Source organism: Saccostrea cucullata, unplaced genomic scaffold (assembly GCF_032062105.1).
Source record: "Saccostrea cucullata isolate Sc308-1 unplaced genomic scaffold, CSIRO_AGI_Scuc_v1 ctg259, whole genome shotgun sequence".
NCBI lineage: Eukaryota > Metazoa > Mollusca > Bivalvia > Ostreida > Ostreidae > Saccostrea > Saccostrea cuccullata.
Genome location: NW_026934432.1, coordinates 100,890 through 122,846, shown reverse-complemented (window position 1 = coordinate 122,846; position 21,957 = coordinate 100,890). Strand labels below are relative to the sequence as shown.

Genomic DNA, 21,957 nt, shown 5'->3' with positions numbered 1-21,957 from the left:
GTATGAAGTATTTTATATTAAAATATCTCCATTTTAAGTGTTCCAAACCTAAAATTAAATATAAAAATCAATTTAAACACCTAATGATATTATATATACAAAGGAATTTCTATCATAATATATCTAAACGTTGAATTAATTTTTTATGCGTGCAAACAATTTGATTAACGTACAAAAGTCATATATGTTAGCACATAGAGATGCTTTTTTGCAGTTTTGAGGTACATGTACGTTTTTCAAAAATAAGATATTCATGCATCTACTAACATTTATTAAACTTCAAGGCTAATCTGCAATAGTGAGATATTCTAAAATTATCGTATCATGTTTCGGGTTAGTTACATTTGATGAATGAGAAATTTAAACAGCTACTCCTTTTGAAGTCTTCAATCTGTAAGCATAAATATTACTTTTCGCTAATGACGTTGCAACGGGTGTGATGTCAATAAAAAAAAATCACCTTTTGACTTTCCCATCTATGTTAAGGTGTAATCACAGGAGTTCCGGTACCTATCAATTTTTCCGAAATTTTCAGTAAATAAAAAAAATACGTAATTTACCTTTAAGAATTTTTTTAATTGACATCATACCCAATATTATATTAGGTATTAAGTATTTTTTTCATTTACTGAAAATTTCGGTAAAGTTGATAGGTGTGCAAACTCCTGTGGTGTAATGAAGACATTGTTTTACATGTATCTTTTTCAGGAAGAAGCAATTATAATTCTAAGCATTTTACTGAAATTATTTGTTTTAATTCGAACAACCGGTTCTATGTAACACGTAGTTACGTGCTTTCATGAGTAGATAATATATAACATGTACATGCAAATGTATTCATAAAATTAAACATAAAAATATCTAGCATTTCATTGATCGATATGAAGTTTTTGAGTTTTATTTGTTTTAATATGAAACCTTTACCCATTAAGGCGAAAGACACCTTACTATTGCATTTATTCGTTACTGAAGCTCTACTGGTTACATTACGATCGAGAAGAGGTTCATAGTACTTTAGAACCAAACTTGAAGCAGTGGCGTAGCATCGTTTTTGAAAGTGGGGGGGGGGGGGGCAGCCAGAAAAAGTTGACAAGCAAAAAAAAAAAAAAAAAAAAAAAGGTTAAAGTTGCCCAAATTCGAAAATCCTATTTCGTGGGGGGGGGGGGGGGGGGGGGGGGAGTGTAGGTGAACTTTTTCTCAGTGTCAACTACTTCTAGTACCAATTCTAATACTTCATTTTCGGGTACATCACTAAAAGTGGGGGGGGGGGGGCAACCAGGCTTTCAATTAACATTTCCTATACTATAAGTAAGATTGAAAAAAAAGTGGGGGGCCAGGCCCCCGTGAAAATAAACTTGATAACTTCGACTGCAGTCGTCAACTTCCTTTTCAGATATCACACCTGTTTGTGGGGTTTGCTTTTACCAGTTGATTCGATACACAAGAGTATGCTCTAGATATAAATCAATTTTTTGAAACGAGGCAAACTTAACCTATAATTAAGTTAATGAAACAATATCAAAAATCCTGTTTTTCAGTCACCATTTCACAAGTTCTTGGTGAAATATCGTCCCACTTAATTTTTAAATGATAATGGTTTAAAGTGTTTGGGTTCAAGAACTTCCTATGGGAGGTCTTGCATGATATTTTTTTACCAATTCCAAAAATAAATGATGCAAATTTCCATCACTTAAAAGGGCATTTTATTTCAGAAAACAAAAAATGTTGACTGGTATTTATATCGTTTATTTGCCTGCACTTGTACCTTAAGTACAGGATACCTTATAGCCCAACCTTCCTCAGAAACTTTATGGACACATAACAGGCACGTAGCATCGTTTTTGAAAGTGGGGGGGCCAACCAGAGAAATTTTTTTTTAATTACCTGAAGAAGTTGACAAGCAAAAAAAAAAAAAAAAAAAAAAAAAAAAAAAAAAAAAAAAAAAACAAAAATTTTAAAAAAATTTTAAAAGTTGCCCAAACTCAAAAATCCTATTTCGTGTGGGGGGGAGAGAGGGGGGGAGGGGGGTAGTGGCCAACTTTTTCAGAGCCAAGTTACTTTCACTTCCAATTTTTTTTCCCTACAATTCCTTCATATCAATATACTATGGTTAAAAGTGGGGGGGGGCCAACCATTCTTTCAATGAACATTTACTATAGTAAAAGTAATGTTGGAGAAAAAAGTGGGGGGGGGGGGGGGGGCCCCCCCCCCCCCCCCCCCCCCCCCCCCCATACTACGTCCCTGCATAAATTCTCTTATTTAGCTCTATGTACAATCGCAAAAAATCTTTGAAACTGTTAACACTCATATATGCGCTTCCTCACTTATTCAACCCAATAGGTAAACAATCTTTGACCCTATTCATTAGCTTTGAATTTGACTTTATCATTGATACTCACTAACTAAAAATCTTATTGTGTAATTGTACATGTATTACATTCTAATAATAATTTCTTCGAAAACATTTTGGTACCCTGTTCTTAACCTTTGTATACAGTCTATAACAGTAGATAAGATTCTTGATATTGAGAAAAAAATTTCTCACAAAACGATGGTTTCAAATTATGATAGGTTTTTGTCATCTTCATACAAAATAGAACTTGGCGTATATAACCTCAACCTCCACCCAAAAAAGTCGATTTCTGCCTGCGTGTTATTCCCCACCACCATGAATTAACCTGTCAATTAGGCCGCAGCTATACATAGAACAGAATTCCGGGCCATAAACGGAGAGAACTGAAGTACGCCAGAGGGACAAAAAGAATCCATAGACATGAGGAAAATTTCCGCCAGGAGTCGACGTGTTTCGCCAACTTCTTTCAGTAAGATATTGTCTATCGGATTATGTATGCTAGTATAACTCGTACTTTGGGCATTCTGTTCATCTTTGAACGTCATAATGTACAGAAAAGAGACTTATAGACCGATAATTGAACCAATTTTATATATCAATTGTCGGCAGACTCTTGCGCGAATGTGAAATTGCATGTTACATAGTTTTCTCCTTATAAATATGAGCTTAGGGTCACATAAGCAAAAAATATTGGATAATAGAAATCATATAAGAAATTTGTTCCTATCATTATTCAGATCTTTGAAGAATATTTCACTTGCCATAAACATGATAAACTTTTGATATAATTCTCGTTTAATAAACATTACACATTCATGTATCATGTCTTACTGAAAGTTTGAGGGATCATAAAATAAGTATATTATTCGTGTTTTAAAATACTTAGTTTTACATTTGTCTTTTTGTAAAAGAAGTGTTTATAAATGAAATTTGCAGAAGTTTTTAAGCATCACATAACATTAGAAAATGTAATGAACTGATTGTTTTTTAAACATTAAACTTTCAATTAAAAGAAATGAAACAGGCATTTCGTAGACATATAGACTATAGAATAAATGTTTCGAAACATATGAATAGTCCAGAACTAATTGCTGTATATTATAGGTAATTCTCGAATTATCCTCTCGTGCCAGACCCCGCACGAGATTTATGAGGATTACCCTTTGGACTATTTTCTCCCAAGTGACCAATTTTCATCCAATTATACACAATAGCTAAATATCAGGGTGGACTTGATTGCGAAGGTAATGGAAATCTTGCGTGCGTTCGAAACATAATAAGAATTCAAACGAACACGTGAAAACACGTTTTTCTACTCCCAGGTAGAGTATTGGAACATTAATTGGTGTATGACCGACCCTCCAGTATAACGATTATTCAGGAATTCAGACGGTACCCAATGGATTCATCAACGTGAGACATTAATGTGGGATTTTGTGTACCATGGATGAAAGCAGGAAATAGGTCGATGAGACAAAAGTGTACTATGAATAAAACGCATCCGAATGAAATATTTAATGACAAAGGATTCAAGTAATTTTATAAGATAGTTTCCGATAGAATACCTTTGATAGAGGTTGCAAAATAATTACATTCAACGTGTCGGCGCAGTTTTAGTCTGATTTTGTAAAAGATTAAATGATCTTTTCCTCCAAGTTCATTGTAAGTCAGTGGCCTTGAGATTATGACTAATGTGAAAGTTGTTTTTCTTTCTCTCTTATATAGAAGGGTTACAATAATGAAACACAATATAAAGAAAGAAAGAATTTTTTGTGTACTATCATTGAATCAAAAACTTATTTAATAACAAGTAATGAGCTCACTTTTAAAATGAGTTTTCTCAAGGTATAAAAGTAGCATCATATAATTTCTTTTTGAAAATGGTTTTCTCGAAAAATATGCCTCATATAAAAATGGGTTCTAATGAAGTTTTACATATACTCAAATATCAAATCTTGCTAAAATGATAAGAGAGCAAAGTGAAGGTTTAATAAGTTGATGGTAACAAGCGGGATAACTCAAGTTCTTACAATGTTGAAAGTTCCGAATTCTTTATAATAGATCTACACAGTTCGGAATCGCAATAAGAACCGACGTTGGATACAACAAGGTTTTGATATTTTCCCTTTGCACAATGGATGGTGAAGGTAAGGTTTTGAATTCCGCTAAAATAGAGATACATATTAAATCAAAAACACAAAACAAATAGACCAGATGTAAAAGTACTTTTGAAATGTCTTTTTACTTTTTTATATTTTTCATAATGAAATCTTTCAAAAATTTAAACAAAATTCCATTACCCATAGAACTCCATTTTGTATGGAACAAAAAGTCCTTTTTCGTTGTTAGAACATGCAGCCTTTGATATTGCACTTTGAAGCGATTGAAGAACAACTGAACCTGTTATCATGGAATCTTTGCGCTCCGTTGTTAAAACGTATTTGGTCCCTATACACATAGAAAAACATTTCATTGAAAGTTTCAATCACTCTGTCTTCTAAATTATTCATTAAATAGAATAAATTAACTGTGCAATAAATGGAACAAATATTTCCTTAAGTAAAAAATGAAGTAAAAAGATTGCAACCAGTAATTCTCCATTTTTTTTATTAAAAAATATGTTGAAGGTTCGATCATTAGGACGAGGGCAGATACATTTTCAGTGTACACTGTTCAGAAACAGTATTTAGACCAGTCTTATTTTTTCTTTTTTTCTTTTTTGCCGAACGTGACATTTGCTGCGTCTAGACTCTCACGTCACATTACGTCGACGTATGTTACATAACCAACCAGAAGCCTGAACAGAACATATTTTAATGAAGAACGTTTTCTTTACTATTTTTTTCCTATAATATAACCCTTAAAAAGTCCTTAAATCAAAGAAAGTTTATTCTAATTTAACTTTGTTATTCTCGCGAACTTTTAACAGCGAGTTTATTTTTTTTAAATTAAATTTGTTTTTCAAATCTCGTGTGATTATCAAGGTCGATGCATTGCGGGTCTTATATCATATTTCGCTCTACACAAAGTTCTTCTAAAAGCTTTGTTAACTCGTCTAATTCATAATTGTAATAAAAAGGTTCTTCTCACAACCTATGTTGGTGGCACTTAAAAGCACGTCCAAAGTTTTTGAAGTGCAGCAAAACAACCTCAGAGATCAAATTTTGAAAGAAATTCAAATAAGATCACATGATGATAGAACACCTTTGACGTCCGAGGTCATGTGAGGTATGATGGTGGAATAAGCAAAAAAGTCATTTGGTTGATAATAGTTGAGTTCGCGGTGACAAGCGCTACTTTGCGCCGCACGGTATTAGACCAAAAGCAAATTATTCAGTGCAAAACCAGTAAGGTCTTATATTATTTTTTGGTATGTGTGAACAAATGAGGTGTTTAAACTATCGATGAGGGAGTAAATATCCAATATTATAGGGTTATTGAACTTATATTGGTGAATATTGGCACCTGTTGACAGTACAAATGCTAGAGCTTTCGAGTGCATTTGTACAGCCAACGAGTGCCAATATTCACCAATATAAGTTCATTAACTCTTTTTATCATATAGCTAGAATATTTCCTATAATTTATAATAATTATTCCAACTAAAAAACTCAAATTAATGTTTTTTTTAGTATAGGTATTCAGATTAACGCCTGTCCTGTAAATGTTCAATATCGCATCATTCCGATGTCACCCTACCGAGCATTACGGTTTCCTTATTTTGGTTTCAATGGGTCTAAAACGTACTAAATTTATAATAAATAATTTCATTTTTTGTAAGAAAAAAATAATAAACACATATTACATTGATGCCACTCCTTTTCTTTTATTTAACTCTGAGAATTTGACCAGACGATTTTTTTTTTACAACAGAGCGTTCGATATCGAACGCTCGTATTCGGAATGTTAAGGGCATACACTCGTACTCGTATACGTAATACAAACTTAGCGTTCAATAAAATGTCAAGATATTGAACGCTAAAATTCTCTTGATTTTTGGTAGTATTTTATTAGAGACTATTTATAAGCTATATAATAAATGCTCATTATCAAATTGGTCAAAAAAATCTATGCTCCCGGAATTTTTATATGATATTTATGCCTATAATATACATGTTAAAGAAGAATTTTAAGTATGATGAGAAATCCCATCAAATTCAATATTTGTTTTAGGTACATTATATTCTTAAGTACACAAGAATATTAAACACAATTGTGTATTTCATAAGAGTATAATTTTCGACAATTTTGAAAAAAAAATTACTTGGCTAAACTCTTGACTTATGGACTAATATCCTGTCCAGAGGTAAGTTTTCAATGTTATTATATGTACAGGTTTCTTATTTAGTTTTTAGACCTGGTAATTATTATGGCAAATGCATAGTGATCTCGACGAGTGTGACTGGTCAACAGAGGGATGCTTACACCTCCTAGGCACCTTATCCCACCTCTGGATTTCCAGGGGTTCGTGTTTATGCCTTAACCACAGTTTTGTATTGTGTAAAGAATTTTTTTTTAGATAAATCATTGTTTGTTAGAGATTAATGATAAATGAGAGAGGATATATATGCTAAAACATACTGTATGTGAATGATTGTACTTTTACCATACCGTCATGATGAGCTTCCCTGATTGATCTTCGAGTCCATCGACAGTCAAATCCGCCATTATAATTGTAGCATGTGGACATGGGTGGACACATATTAAGTTTGCATTCATCTACGTCGAGGGTACAGTCCTTACCCATATACCCACTACCACAGCGACAGAAGTAACCGTAGGGGTTATTTGTACAAGTGGCATTGTTTTGGCAGGGGGAAGACAGACAATGGTCGATTGCTGATCCACACGTGACTCCAGAAAAGCCCTCATGACAATGACATTCAAAGTTTCCAGGCTTGTTTATGCAAGTTGCACGGTTTTTGCAAGGATTTGAGGAGCAGTAGTCATACTGTTCGCAATTTGCATTGATCCAATTTTCAGTACAGTTGCACGTGAAATGTGTCGGTCCATTTATACATATTCCATCGTTTTGGCAAGGATTTTTACTGCAATAATTGCGTTTTTCACAGAAAGACCCAGTCCATTCCGTTGAACAAAGACACGTTGAAGAGTTTGCAAGTGATGTGCAAGCGCCATTATGTGTGCATGGATTTGGGTAGCAATAGTTTTTCTCCGTGCAAGTGGTTCCTATCCACTCAAGAGTACAACTGCACTTGAATCTATCTGGCTGATTTATACAAGAGCCACCATGTTGACAAGGGTTATTCGCGCAGTAATTTACTTGATCGCAGGCTTTTCCGGCCCAGTGAATGCCACATTTGCAGTTAAAGTCGTTGTGGCCCTTGAAACAGCTCCCTCCATTTTGACAAGGATTACTTTTACAAGGATCATAATGACAGGAATAGCCGTCTTGTTTGTTCAAACATTCAGAAGATCGTCCACATCGACTCGGACAATGCCCATTGTTTATTTCTAAGTCTGTACATGTTTCGTGACAGAAATCCTTTGTGTCGCATTGCCTTCCGGTCCATCCCGTAGATGAACAGTTGCAAACCGGACCATTTATATCATCCTTGCACTGTGAATTATGATAACACGTGTAAGTTGAACAGTCCAAGCATTCGTGAGACCCTGGAATGTTTTCACACAGAGTATTCGGTGGACATGAATTCTGCACTTGACATTCATTAATATCAGTTTCACAATTCTTACCCATCCATCCTCGCGGACAGTTACATGTATAATCACCCGCAATATTTGAACACGTTCCGCCGTTTTGGCATGGTGATGACACTGTGCATTCATTCACATCAATTTCACAGTTCCTGCCAGTCCATTGAGCATTACACGTACACAGATAGGTATTGTCAAAATCGTTACAAAAGCCGTTATCTCCGCAAGGATTGAAAGCACAAGATTTCATGTGAACATCGCAGTTTTTCCCTGTCCAGTATGTGCTACAGGAGCATTTGTATCCGCCTACAGTATCCACACACGTACCGTACACGCCACAAGGATTGTACAGACATTCATTAACGTTTCTCTCGCACTGAACACCTACCCAAGACTTTGAACAATTACAAATGTTAGAATTGACAATGCAATTCCCACCGTTTATACAGGGTTTACCATTCCAGAAGCACAGATCCCGATGCTCGCAATTGCGTCCCATGAAACCTTTTGCGCAAGTGCAGGTGTAGTCATTCAAATTGTTGAGACATGTTCCGCCATTTTGACAGGGGTCGGACACGCATGCGTCATATAGCTCACAGACATTTCCGTACCAAGAAGATTGGCAGACACATCGATATCCCGGATTTGATTGAATTGATAAACATTTTCCGTGGTTTTGGCATGGAGAAGCATGTTGACAGTTATAGACCTCGCAGTTTCTTCCTGTCCAACTATGCGGACAGATGCACTGATATTCCCCTTTATGTAGCTTTTTACAGACACCATGATTTTTACACGGCAAATCATAACATTTGTCGTAAAATTCACACTGATCACCGAACGAGCCCTTGTCACATAAGCAACTGACATTGGACCCTTTTTGCACGCAAGTACCCATATTATGGCAGATATGAGAGTAACATAAATCTTGGACTTGACAGTTGTCTCCGAGAAATCCGGGAGGACAAACACATTTTGGATTTCCGTGTGGAGCTCTAACACACCTTCCGCCATTCAAACAGTCTAATTTGCATTCAATAGAACAATCGGGGCCCACATATCCAAAATAACATGAGCAATGTGCTTTTCCTTTCTTTACAGAACAGGCGCCATGTTGAGAACAAGTAATCGAGGAACAAGACGTGGCAATCAATTCTTCACAATTTTCACCCGTAACATCAGAGGGACAAGAACAGTTATGGCGTCCAAGAGTGTTTGTACATGTACCTGTGTTGCAAGGATGTTTGGCACATTCATCATTGTCCATTATGCACTGTTTCCCATACGCGTATTCAGAACAATGGCAAATGAAACCACCCAATGTGTCCTGGCATTTGCCGTAAGTGTTGGCGCATGCGTGTGTGCACTCGTTCACGTTGTCTTCGCAGGTTGGACCTGTCCATCCTGTAAAATATTTTTTTTATTAAGGAAATAAAATTAAAATGACTACTCAATTCTAACAATCTTCACTGACGACATGATTCTCATTCTTCTCTTTTCGTCCCTTTCAATGAGATAGATGGAGTTGATTGATGATTATTATTAAGTTTATTCTGCATTATGTCTGCCTGAGGCCGTTAGGCCGACAATGAAGGGTCGACAAAACGCATGGTTATGATACCTTTCATTTTATTTTATATTTTTTGACATACATATATTTTGTACTATATTCCGTAATGTAACATTAGATCTGTCATTTTTTAAAACCAAAGAATTTTTATTCTGTGACGTAAGCGGTCCAACATCTCTCCGCAACATCTCACTCAGCGGTCCAACATCGATTTTTTTATGCCCGCTCAGCAAAACATTAGTAATGTTAGACTTTTTTCTGTATAGATTTGTATGGGAACAAATTTTTAAAGGTATAACAAAAGTATTTGGCGCACAATGAACGACTTGTTATGACAGATGAGGACAGAGCTCATTTTTATTTACAAAAGCCATTCAAAAGGAACGAAAGATACGATCTCGTGGTATTCACGATTGCTTTTAAAAAAACTGATAAACTTTTTATTACCATTCTTGCAGTACTGCACGCCATCAACGACACACCTATGCGGATCTCCACGGCAGTAAACCGAACACTTTGGCCCGTGGTAGCCATCAGAGCAAAAGAACCAGGAGGTTAGGGTTACACTGTAGGTATCCAAATTATGGATTTTTAAAGGTAACAATCTCATGAGATATTGCTTCATTATAATCACCATTAAAAGATACCCTTCAATGCAATTACTTGTAATGATCTTTTAATAAAAATTACTGTACCTTAAGATACTGTTGTGTAAATCAAAGGTCATGTACTGATCGTAACCGAGTATATACTGACTTCCGTTCGTCCATTGGTTGGCTCCATTCATCGTTTGTTCCATAAGGAGGGCAGAGGAATCATTGTTATAAACAGACACCTTCAGAACAGAGGAGGGTCCCATCTATAGAATAGAACAGGGTAACATTGATTAACAAAATTAATTAAGATCGTCCGCGTTGCGCAGTGGAAGGATCGTCTGCTGAAGAGTCGTTGTGTAAGGAATTGATCCTTACGTCGCGGGATCGAATTGCACTGTCGGATGTTGGGACTGGTCCTTCGAATGAAACCGTATAAACCGTGGTCCCGTGTCGCAATAGGTGCTGGTACGAAAAAATCCCTCACTAATCAATGGTCATATGTGTAGAGCATGGGTCAAGATTTGCAGTTTTCCACCTGCAAGTGGTCGTGTCTCCATATGAGTGTAAAATTCTCAAAAGGGACGTTAAAGAAAAAAAAAAACAGTTACCTAATTAGGGCCACTTCAATATATATATAAAACACATGTGCAGTATTTAATTACGGATTGATAAAGCAACGGAGAAAAGGAAATACGCGTGGCACAGTGGTGAGAGGGTCTGCTCTTTAGTCGCGAAGTAAGTAGTCAATCCTTTCGTTGCGGGTTAGATCCCACTGTGGGACGTGGAAGCCGGTGCTTCGATAAGACCCTATAAATCGAGGTCCCGTGTCGCAGTGGGTGCTGGAAAAGATCCCTCACTTCTCAATGGCCCTTAGTGCCGAGTAAAGGACAAAATTTGCAGCTCTCCACCGGCAAGTGGTGGCGTTTTCATATGAGTGAAAAATTCTCGAAAGGGACTTAAAACAACAAAAAAATTCAGAAATTAGAGCCACTTGAATAAATATACAAAATGCATGTACAGTATTTAAATACGGACTGATAAAGTAATAGACAAAAGGCAAAATACAATGAAGAGAAATTACATTGGAGCAGATTTAAAAAAAAACCCTTTTTTTTTTTTTTAAAAAAAGCAGACATACCGTGTGATTGACGTCCATTTGTAGGGGGTTCATTTTGTCGCCGATATCCTCCCCGATCACTCTGGACTGGAGGCCGGACATGTTGACCCAGGCCACCGTGGACTCATCGCATATGGCACTATTGCCCCTTCAAGAAAGAAAACCCATATGGTGCCATTTACAGTGTGCTACAAAAGGTTTTTTCAGTTATAAATATTAATTAAAAATTCCTTCGTTAATTAAAATTATTTAATAGTATAATTTATTCGTTTTTCCCCAAGTACAACATGTTTTGCTAGCACAATATTTGACTTTTTTTACATACCTAATACAGAGTTTGATATGAAACCCGCAGTTGTCTCCCTTACACTGGCCTTTGGCTGCTGTCGTGTTATGGACGACTATTTGATCAACATGGATGAAGACATTTACATTGCATTTTATCTTGGAAAGAAAGAATGAATAACTTTCAAAGAGGTGAGGATGCTTTTAGAAGGGGGTTATATCCCTTTCAAGACTATATATAATATTTTTTTGAATCTGAATATTCTGATGAGTTTTACTTTTTAATTTATCGTCAAAAATATATGCAACTTTTAAAAATTGTAAACATTTTTCATACCAATATTTTATAAGTAATATATATTTTATGGCCTAATTTCACTGAAAATGATAGAAATAATAAATTTCTAGAATACATGTATAAAGAAATTGTAAACCTTCTGAGATGTTCAAAGTTCTGCATTTCTGACACCTCCTTATTAATCTATACAAATATTTTTCACTTCAAATCCCATTATTGTCAAAATTTGATTGAAAAAATTAAATCTACGCGGTGAAACCCATTCATTTTAATCATTAAAACATGACTCAAGTTGTTATTTTCATTTTTTTTTAAAAAGTTTGTTTGTATCATATTATGTCCTTAAATTTTAATTATTTCTTACCTTTGAGACAAAGAAGAACAACAAAAGAGGAAGGCATATTCTCTGCATAGTAAACATGGCTTAGTTATCTAATGACTTGGAGAGCTCTTAACACTTTTCAGCCTTGTGGGGTGGCAACACACGACATTTAACCATAACGATTCCTTATCAAGTTATTAAAAATTCCACTGTACATTTTCAGTATGTGTTAAGAATTGCTAACGGTTCAATTTCAAGTTCTTGCAGATGAAAAACGAAGACACGGTGGTAGGACAAGATATTTGTTTGACATTCCATTTCTACACTTTGTTTTATCATTTAACAAATAAACATCTGACGGTTTACCAGATATGGAGTCACTGAGTAAGTGTCCTTCTTGTATAAAAATATCCTATTTGATTCTCATTCAAACTTAGGAACTGTCTAAATTTTTAGCTTTGTATATTAAGGAATTGATAAATATACAAACTTTGCACTTCAAGTGATTTTTATTTAAAAAAAAAAGAATTTATATCTTCATTAGTTAATAAGCAATATTAATTTATTGTTAATTACAGGTTGTGAAAAATCGAATTAAAAACTTTCAGATCCTTCTGTTCGAGCTTCTGTGTGTCCATTGCAGTAAATACATAGAAGTACATGTACATATATATGCACGCGTGAGTAAATAATTATATAATATTTAGTATATTCTTGTTATATCATTTTAAAAATTTTGTAATTGGTTGAATTCTTTGTACCTCACGTAGTCATGTTCCATTAAATTAAATTTACATTGTTTTGTGTGAATAAACTGAAATAAACCGGTAAATGGAAAATTATTTTCCAGAAAGCGATAGGTTTGAGACACCAATGAGCAAAGAAAAATGTATTTTCGAGATAGGCCGCATCCGTACGAGAAAAACAAATTATTTCTAATGAGTTATCCTTCTTCGAGTATTTTTGCACCATATGACACACATTGCGCGTTCACACGCTGTATTAATTATAACTGCTGGTAATGATGTTATTGTGCCCCTGTGTCCGCCTGTACGCTCATCCACACTGACCTATTTATTAAAAAAATATTTACTGTTTACTCTCTGTAAATGGATCATCAAACCTTTTCCATATGTTTTCTTTGATGCTATATAGTATTTTGTCGGCGAACGTGTCTAGGAACTCTTGAATTTCAATGCAATCATAGATCCCTCTGCATGTAAAACATGTTAAATCGTCGTAAAAAATTTTAATATTAAAAACTTGCCCAATTTTTGAAAATTCTAATTGAGAAGATATTATACAATGTGTAGCCTTATTGCCATGCTATACAGGCCTTATTTATAACGCCTGAACTGAAAAAAAAAAAAATTTTAATATTAAAAACTTGAAATATTATTCTCTCAAACATGATATATTGCATATAATTATTAAGGCGAAGCCAATCTTTGAAGTCCTTGTATATCTCTTTTTACTCTAAATACGACAGTATTTAAAAAATTTTGCTTTATGAATGTATTTTAAATTATTTAAATGAAAAAAAAAGATAGAGGGAGAGAAAATTATATAGTCTTGAAATTAAAGTACACATGTAAACTTTGTAATGTTATTGCATAATTTGAAAACTTTTCCAACGATATTTAAAGAAAAAAATGTATGCTGAGTCACCGTGACACGGAAAATAAGTTCAATTGAGTTACGCCAGAAGCAAGGACATGTTAATTACTTATTTTTTCCTATATTTATCAATTATTATATTTATTTTAGCTTCATTTTCAAGATAAACATGATAAAAGTATACTTATTTTAGCACCTGATACGAATTAAGGTAGGATTCTTCTCTGGTTTCTGACTACTACTAGATGAAATATTAAAAGTATATTTGCTTATATGTCATATATTGAGGTGTAAGAAATTTAAAAGACCATATTTTTCTTTCTTCATCACAATTGTACAACTTGAAATAGAAATGGTAAACTGCGTTTGAAAACTAGCAGGGACTATATTTTTGGCGGAATGGTGGCGTATGAAAATATCTTCTTTTCTGCCTCTCAAAATTATAATAGAACAATGAATTTAGTTATAATTTATACACAATCGAAGACTTGGAGAAATTTTCAAATGTAAGTTAGATTAATAATGAGGGACTAAACTTTCAAAATATATCAAATAAATATGATTTTTCAAACAAACTAGAACTTTATTAGCTTTTAAACGTTTCCTATCAAAGTGCAGATTTGAACCAAAAATCTATAAAAAGTATTTTTTCTCTCTTAGTAAACGATCAAACCTTTTTGTTTTTGTATCATTTTGTACATTTATAAGACTACTTTATTATATGTGAAAATAAGAAAAAGTTAGATATAGGAAGCATATGAAAATAACTAATATATCCTAAAAAAATTAAGAAAAACAGAGAAAATTCGGATTAGCCAATATCCAGTTAAGTTAAATTATTTATGTAAATTTTGTAATATCATGTTATAGACCCAATATAGCAATATGTTTTTATACAAAAGAACAATCATTAAACTTTTGAATTAGAAGTAGGTATCACATGATTGGCAACAGTTATTTTTAATTCTTAATGTCAAGGAAAAAGATAATGACCTTGACCTGACCTTGCCTCTGATATAAAAACAGTCAATTTAATTTCACTGATACTATCACTTACTGATATTGTGTTCTTGATTCTGTGAAAATTTCATTAATTTTTAAATATTAGAAATATGAGAAGAATCCTACCTTAAGTGTAAATACTTGTTTTGAAATATTGCCTGTGTAGGTTTACTATTAAAAAATCTTTGTATGGTTACCACATACAAAGCTTTCATTTTGATCTCAAAACTGAAAAAAAAAACCTTAAAGGTGTTTAATGTCGAAATATCGTGTACACCGAGTTTTTGTGTACATTCGTACTTGTACACTGTAGCTTGCATGGTTACGGAGTGACGTTTTAGTTCGCAAAATTCGAAAAAATAAAATACCCGATGGAAATAGTCCTCCAAGGAAAAATAATCGGTTATTGATAATCTGACCCTTGAATCAGTTTCAAATGGGGTGAATTAGTTTCGCTTTGTATTTAAGTCCTCATATTCCTCTTTTGCCACCCTATTACAAATCCGCTTTCAGAATTTTATCCTTAAGGGGACGAAGGATGTTTGGTCACATGACTCAGTTTGATTACGTCACAATCTCTGATAAAATATATACAAAACAAGATTGAAACAACAGTACTTGTATATTTTTTTTGACTGTTTCTTTGAGTTCACCATCTTGTATAAAAATATCTAAAAACATACAAACTTTCTTGCAAATATTATTAAATTACGGAATAAATTGATCCACTCTTCTGTTTCCCTACACTGCACGTCCAACTACAAACTCCATACAGCGTCAATTCTCCGGGACTACTTTCCCTACGAATAATAATATGGAGTTGTAGCGTTACGTAATACTGAGCTGTTTGGAGCTTGGTCCAACTAGTCGTTGACGTCGAAGTTGACGTCACAGTGGATGTCTCAGTACAGTAAGATTATAGACGGTAAAACGCGGATAGTATTTTCATAAAAAACGGGTCATGATCAGTACATGGTGGGTTCTTTTGTGAATTAGAGAGCACAAAAAATATTTTTACATGGTTGTTGACGGAGATATTTTATAGGTATATCTTATCTTATTTCGCAAAAGTGTGACGTCATAGTTGAGTTTTCCCGTACTCCAGAAATGTAAACATGACACGTTTTTCTCAAGCTCATGTCTTGTTTAACTATGTCCTGTGCAATAATGAGCTCAGCTTCACCAATCGATATTTTTACAACTAATCAATATCATGACTATCTTCCATTTCAACGTAAATTTTCAAATATTGAATGATAGGATTTTTTGGAAATTAATTTTTTTGCTGATTGTCTTAAAAAGTACATAAATTTCCGTCTCCAGATGCGATGTGACAAAAGAATATTGCGTTTTCGAATTTTTAACCCTTTTTATACTCTGAAATATTTTAAAAGACACATGTTGGCTGATATTTCTTTTATTTATACTGAAAAAATCCATTATGGACCGATTAATGGGCCCAGAAACACTGAGAATTAAAACTCCACTCAGACACTGTGGGGTATAGTATTTGTCACTCAATATCTCAAAAAAAAAGTCCAGAAATCTATTGATATATATGCTGTAAGGAATGTAGGACATACTATATTAGAGTTCTACAAAATATGAAAAAATTAAACGACAGGTATTTTTTCAGCTAAAGGTCCTTTTTTCTGTACGGTTAAGACTCACAAGATATTTATGTCAATTATAGACTTCTTCCTTTCTGGAAGAGAATAAAAATTGTATACATCATTTTTTTTGCAGATTTAAATAAAAAGAATCTATTGGTTGAAGGCAAAATATGACCAAAAATAACAAACAGTGATCAATCTAATCAATTAAAAAAAAATACAAGTATGAACAGGAGAGAAAGACGAACCATTCAAGGTGAGATCAGATGCAAAGACATAGAGAGCATCCCCTGTTGACCGGTTATGTAATGCTCTTTGAGCCCTATACATTAATCAGGTCAGGATGTACAGAATATTCTACTATCAAATTTGTTATAAAGAAACATCATAGGCAAGATTGAAAATATGCTGCCAATGCCATTTTCATTTTTTTTATTGTCAAATATATGGTGATTGACAAAGGAATCGGCGGGAAAATTCGACACGGACGTCTGAGAAAACGTCGGAATGGTAAATTTGTTTTTCATTCAATCTTACTTACATTCATAACCAGAGTGTTTATGTATGACCCAAAAATAAATTCAATTCCCAAACAGTTTGAAAGTGTTGTAGATCAGAATTTTTAATGAAATAATTTGAAAACAGGCAAGCGTTATTAATAGATATATATACATTTAGAAGATATATATCTTAAGGGACGATATTTTTCATTCTTAATCGTGGAGTTGGGGTGGTAAGTTTATTTCGGTTCATGTCTTCACAAAACAGAATATATTGTTTATTTATTTATAGAATGAAAAAAAAGAAGTTTATTTTCTCATTACTGAATTCTTTTGTCAAACAAGATGAGAATAGGGTGTCTAAATTCAAAACATTCTTGCTTACATGTATTTCCAAGAATTAACAGAAGCCCTCTTTCAGGTATCAAATCTCCGCCATTCTATTATTTCTTTTTAAAATCTGATGAATATAAAATTCAAACGATTTCAAATTGAAATCATTTCCTTTCTTGATCTACAACTATCACTGTGCGCATGGGAATAGCTGAGATTAATTGAAAATGAATTTCAAACTGGAATTTTTATTCACATTTTTTCTCAGATGCGCGCGCCGAATCGTGTCCGTTAATTTCACTGTCTATCATCACTATTCGTATAGAAATAACATCAAATGCTGCATGGATTTTGTTTCTATCATCACTTCGACTACGTGTTTGCAAAGATCGAATCAAAATCGAACTAAAACTGTAGGAGAAATAGCGTTTTTTGACTTATTTTTCAATGCAGGCAAACCAACACATTATTGTTGCAATAAGCTATTTTAGTCTTTGAATTCAAAATCAAAGGAAAACAACGAACAATGATTTTAAACTAAGTGTTTATTGACGAAAAACATTTGTCAATCACATTTTCCAACTTCTCGTTTAACAAAGAAAAAATAAACGATATAATATACAAATATCAATTCTAAACTTTGCTGAGCAATTTTAAAATCAAAATCTTTGTGTAGTTCTTACAAGAATTTTTTCTCCCTTTTTTTCTGTTTTTGATATTCACATGTAGTTTCCAAAAGAGATTCAAAACACTTTTTAAATTCTTACTTACCATCCGTCAATGCATTTCATAATTCAAATACGTATATAACATTTATATTGACCACATGTGATATACTTAAGACAAAATGTGTCTTTTGAAGCTTATTTTATTATTTGATTATTTTTGTATAATTGAGTTTGTTCATTAATAAAAAGAAATAAAGATTTTAAATTTATACAACTTTTTTTCATAAAGTTTGTAGAATACATCTTATTCTTAAACATTAATATTTGAAAATAGAGCTGAACGAAACAAATACACTGGAAAAATTTTGAGATGTATGAGTACAGGAAACAGACCATTTTCTAATAGATGTTACAGTCGTATGAATTTCTCATCATGAATTTATCATGATGAACGTCATGATATGAGAGTATACAGAATCAAAGGTAGCATCTTAAGACCATTTCCATAATATTTAACTTGAATATTAGAATTTCTTGATTTCTTCATATAGCATTTTTAAATTTTAAATCCGTTTAGGCACGAATGATTATCACTTCCCAATGATATGTTAACTAAATTTGGCCAGCATGTGGATATTGTTTTGGTAATGAAATAAAATGACTCCTATTCATGAGAACAAAAGCTATTTACTTGGGAATCTTTAGTGTTAATAGGGTTCAACACTACCATATTAATTTTCCTGAATTGTGGGGACATAAATCGTTGGCATCATGAATGTTCTTCTATGCCCATTGTGTATCAATGTTCGAGGAGAAGTAAATTCCTGGATCACACTTTACCCACGGAATCCTTGGCCAGTAACATTGATAATGATACCTCAAGAATAATGTTGATTTCACAGTATACTTAACTGAATTACACTTGCTATGCAAAAGATAAAAAATATGCCCTGTATTTTACATCATCAATACAGAAAATAAAATGAAAAGCATTGTAACTGCACACTTTTCGTATGAAAATAAACGGACAAAATTGTCTTTTGTACAATTAAAGTATGACAGGCGAATTTCAATCAATTAAGTTTTCTTGCAACTGTCTTACAATTGCGTGATTTTCTGTTCTCAAAATTGAATTGTTCAACCCTTCCAAATTCCTTCTTAAAACGCAGATTATTTAAACCACATACAATCACTCAATAGCAAACATAAACAATATACATGTACATATGCGATTAATCTATCAAACATACATGTATACGTACATGTACATGTATGAATTCTTTGCTCCCTACAATCACTTTCTTGCGTTCTAAGTTATGAACAATGTAACAATGGAGCTAAGACTGTGCAAATCGTAACTAACACAATTTTTGATAACTTGTTTAATATTAATAAGTATTTAGCTCCTTCAGAGGGCGTGAAAGTCGTCCTTTTACAATTGTGTTTTGGTCATATACAAAGTATTTGTAATGCTTATACTTCTGTTGCCCTTTTTACAAACGTGTTCCCATTTTTATGCCTTCTGCATAATAGAAATCAGCAGGTTGTGTCCTTGGTCATATATGAGGCTTTACGTATACTGGTACTTCCGTTTTGGTCGGCAGAATGGACTGTGTGAGTATTTTGCTTCCTCGGACACTTTTGTCGAGCTAGACAGAGCTTTCCACAAAATACACGTTTGAAAGTGTTCCAGAACTTTTCACTGAACCAGCAGTAAACGATGAAATTGACCGAGGACTTAAATGTTAATAAACTCAGCGCGATAAAAGTTACCAAGTTAAAAACTCGGATGTCCTCATGGGTTTTCAATGTATAAGCTGTTATATGTCTTATGGCGTAGCACAATAGAATAGGGGCCTGACATACAAAAAATACCATTATTATTCCAATCAGCATCATTGTTATTTTGAGTTGTTCCCTTGAAATCATGTTTTGCATATTGACGTCATGAAATCGAGGATAGTTTGTTGATTTTTTGATTTCTAGAATCAACTTGATGTTGAAAATAAGGAGCGCAATCAATGGAAATATACAGCCAAATATACAATCCACTATGATAGGGTATACGATTCTATAGTGACTAAGTCCCATTGCTGTTGGCACGGAATGAACTACGGTAATATTACAACGCACAGTGCTTTCGGTTCTGAACTCAAAAAATCGAGGAATTCTGAAAATAAATGAAAATATAAAAATGCCAGCTATGATCAGTCTTGCCCTATTTACTGTGCAAATAGCAATGGCCTTCAGAGGATGACAAATTGCAATGTAGCGTTCTACAGCAAGGACAACCGTTAACCAGACAGAAGCCATCAGAAAAGTCTCAACGAATATTGGAGCAATAGTAGACGAATACACATAGTATTTATAGTAAAATTCCACGTCCATATGCTCTGACGCCATGAACATTGAAACCAGACTGACGAGAAAGCCGAGATCAGCGATGGCTAACGCAGTAAGGTAGGAGTTGGTAGACGTGGTCATGTTCTTCCTTCCAAGGACAACAACAGTTAGTACGATCCCAATGATGCCGATCGCACAGGCTGTTGGCTGAAAGACGTTGAAGAATCGGTGATAGCTTGGTAGATTCTTGACGAACATTAGATGCGGGTGTTCTGAATTGTCACAGTTGGGAGCGTAGTATTCTTGGTAATCTGACTCGTTTCCGTAATAATGATATTTATTCAAAACATCATCTATACTTGATGCGTTATAGAGAGCGAGCAGGTGGGTGAGATTTATATCGTGGTAGTCATACAGGTCAGTGTAGTCCATCTTGAACTCTGTGAAAGATCCTTGTTCCTGAAATAAAAGATTTCCACTTAAAATTGTTTTCATATTAAGTATTTTTTTTAGATATCAGGTTTAATATATAGGTTTCACAAATCAAAACGTAGAATTCAATATCTTCTATTCATCATAAAATTTCAGGTTTTTAGGGTATCTTTACTCAGAAATTGTTTGTGCAATACAAATGATAACTTTGCTTTAAAACAAACATGAGCCAATCATTCTGATAGCTTCTGGTTTTATCAAGGGCATAAAGATGAAAATAAAACCCTATCCCTTAATTTATATTCTCTGTTGGTGCCACTTAACATTCATTAACATCACTGAAGATTTTTTTTCCTGGAAAATCTCACTAAATAACCGTATCTAACATTATGTATCAAAACAATCCCTTGCGGTCCTAAAATGTTTGTAAATACCCCCTCTATCGATGATAAAATTAGGCCATACCTATATTTAAGAGAAAGGAACATGTTTTATTTTAGTTAGATTATATATCACAGTGGTTACCTGATTAAAGACTGCAGGATATCTTATGTTCTACAAGATGTTTCGCCACGGTTATAGTATCAAATATTTAGCTATTTTCATGGCATAATCAAGATTCGACATCATCAGTGATACACAATGTAGATCTGAAATTTGTTTCTCTAGAATTTTAATATTATTGTAATTTTTTTACTACAGTAAATCTTGCCTATAAAAGCAAATCCGGTATAAAGAGATCTCGGTTAAAATATGTATTTCAAATTCCCTGGCAAAAAAAAGAACATTCCTTTTATCAGGAAATGTATTTTCCTTCCAAAATTCATAATTATGTCGATTATAGCATTTTTGTTGATATGATGATGTAAAATATCAAACTTAGATATATTGTTTTAATGTATATATTAAATAACCTTAAATTATCTTCAAAAAACCCCCAAAAAATTAACAACAGTGTAAAATTTTGCAAAATTTATTATTCTGTTTGAAATCCCCGGTATAATACTATTTCTTAAAATGCTTTTTAAACAGACTTAATTCGATGGAAAATAGACAGTACTTAGATTAACTGCGAATTACTGAAGATCACATTAAGCCATACCAAAAAAAAATACGTCTCGCTTAACCATCTCATGAAAATAAATCTTAGGATAATTATATTCTGTAATCTACACTTATTGGAAAAGGTAACTAATTCAGTTTACCAGGATATAGTTATGTTAAGAAATTCA

The 21,957-nt window shown here is 33.5% G+C and overlaps 1 protein-coding gene across 3 annotated transcripts in view; it reads right to left on the bottom strand.

Annotated features, from left to right (window-relative positions):
• Positions 1–4,325: 4,325 nt before the first annotated feature.
• Positions 4,326–21,957, bottom strand: part of LOC134240668 (fibropellin-1-like) — a 28,764-nt gene continuing 11,132 nt past the window's right edge. Inside the window, exons 2-10 of one of the 3 annotated variants that reach the window (XM_062722733.1) lie at positions 19,531–20,752; positions 13,566–13,567; positions 11,638–11,756; positions 11,334–11,460; positions 10,295–10,458; positions 10,047–10,165; positions 6,935–9,433; positions 4,654–4,801; positions 4,329–4,518 (exon numbers count right to left, since the gene is read on the bottom strand). In XM_062722733.1, coding sequence (XP_062578717.1) covers positions 4,380–4,518; positions 4,654–4,801; positions 6,935–9,433; positions 10,047–10,165; positions 10,295–10,458; positions 11,334–11,460; positions 11,638–11,756; positions 13,566–13,567; positions 19,531–20,725 — 4,512 coding nt within the window. In that variant the 5' untranslated portion in view covers positions 20,726–20,752 and the 3' untranslated portion in view covers positions 4,329–4,379. Of the gene's footprint in view, positions 4,519–4,653; positions 4,802–6,934; positions 9,434–10,046; positions 10,166–10,294; positions 10,459–11,333; positions 11,461–11,637; positions 11,757–12,259; positions 12,431–13,565; positions 13,568–19,530; positions 20,753–21,957 lie in introns of those variants that run through there. The other 2 variants (XM_062722731.1, XM_062722732.1) reach the window with 2 other exon arrangements.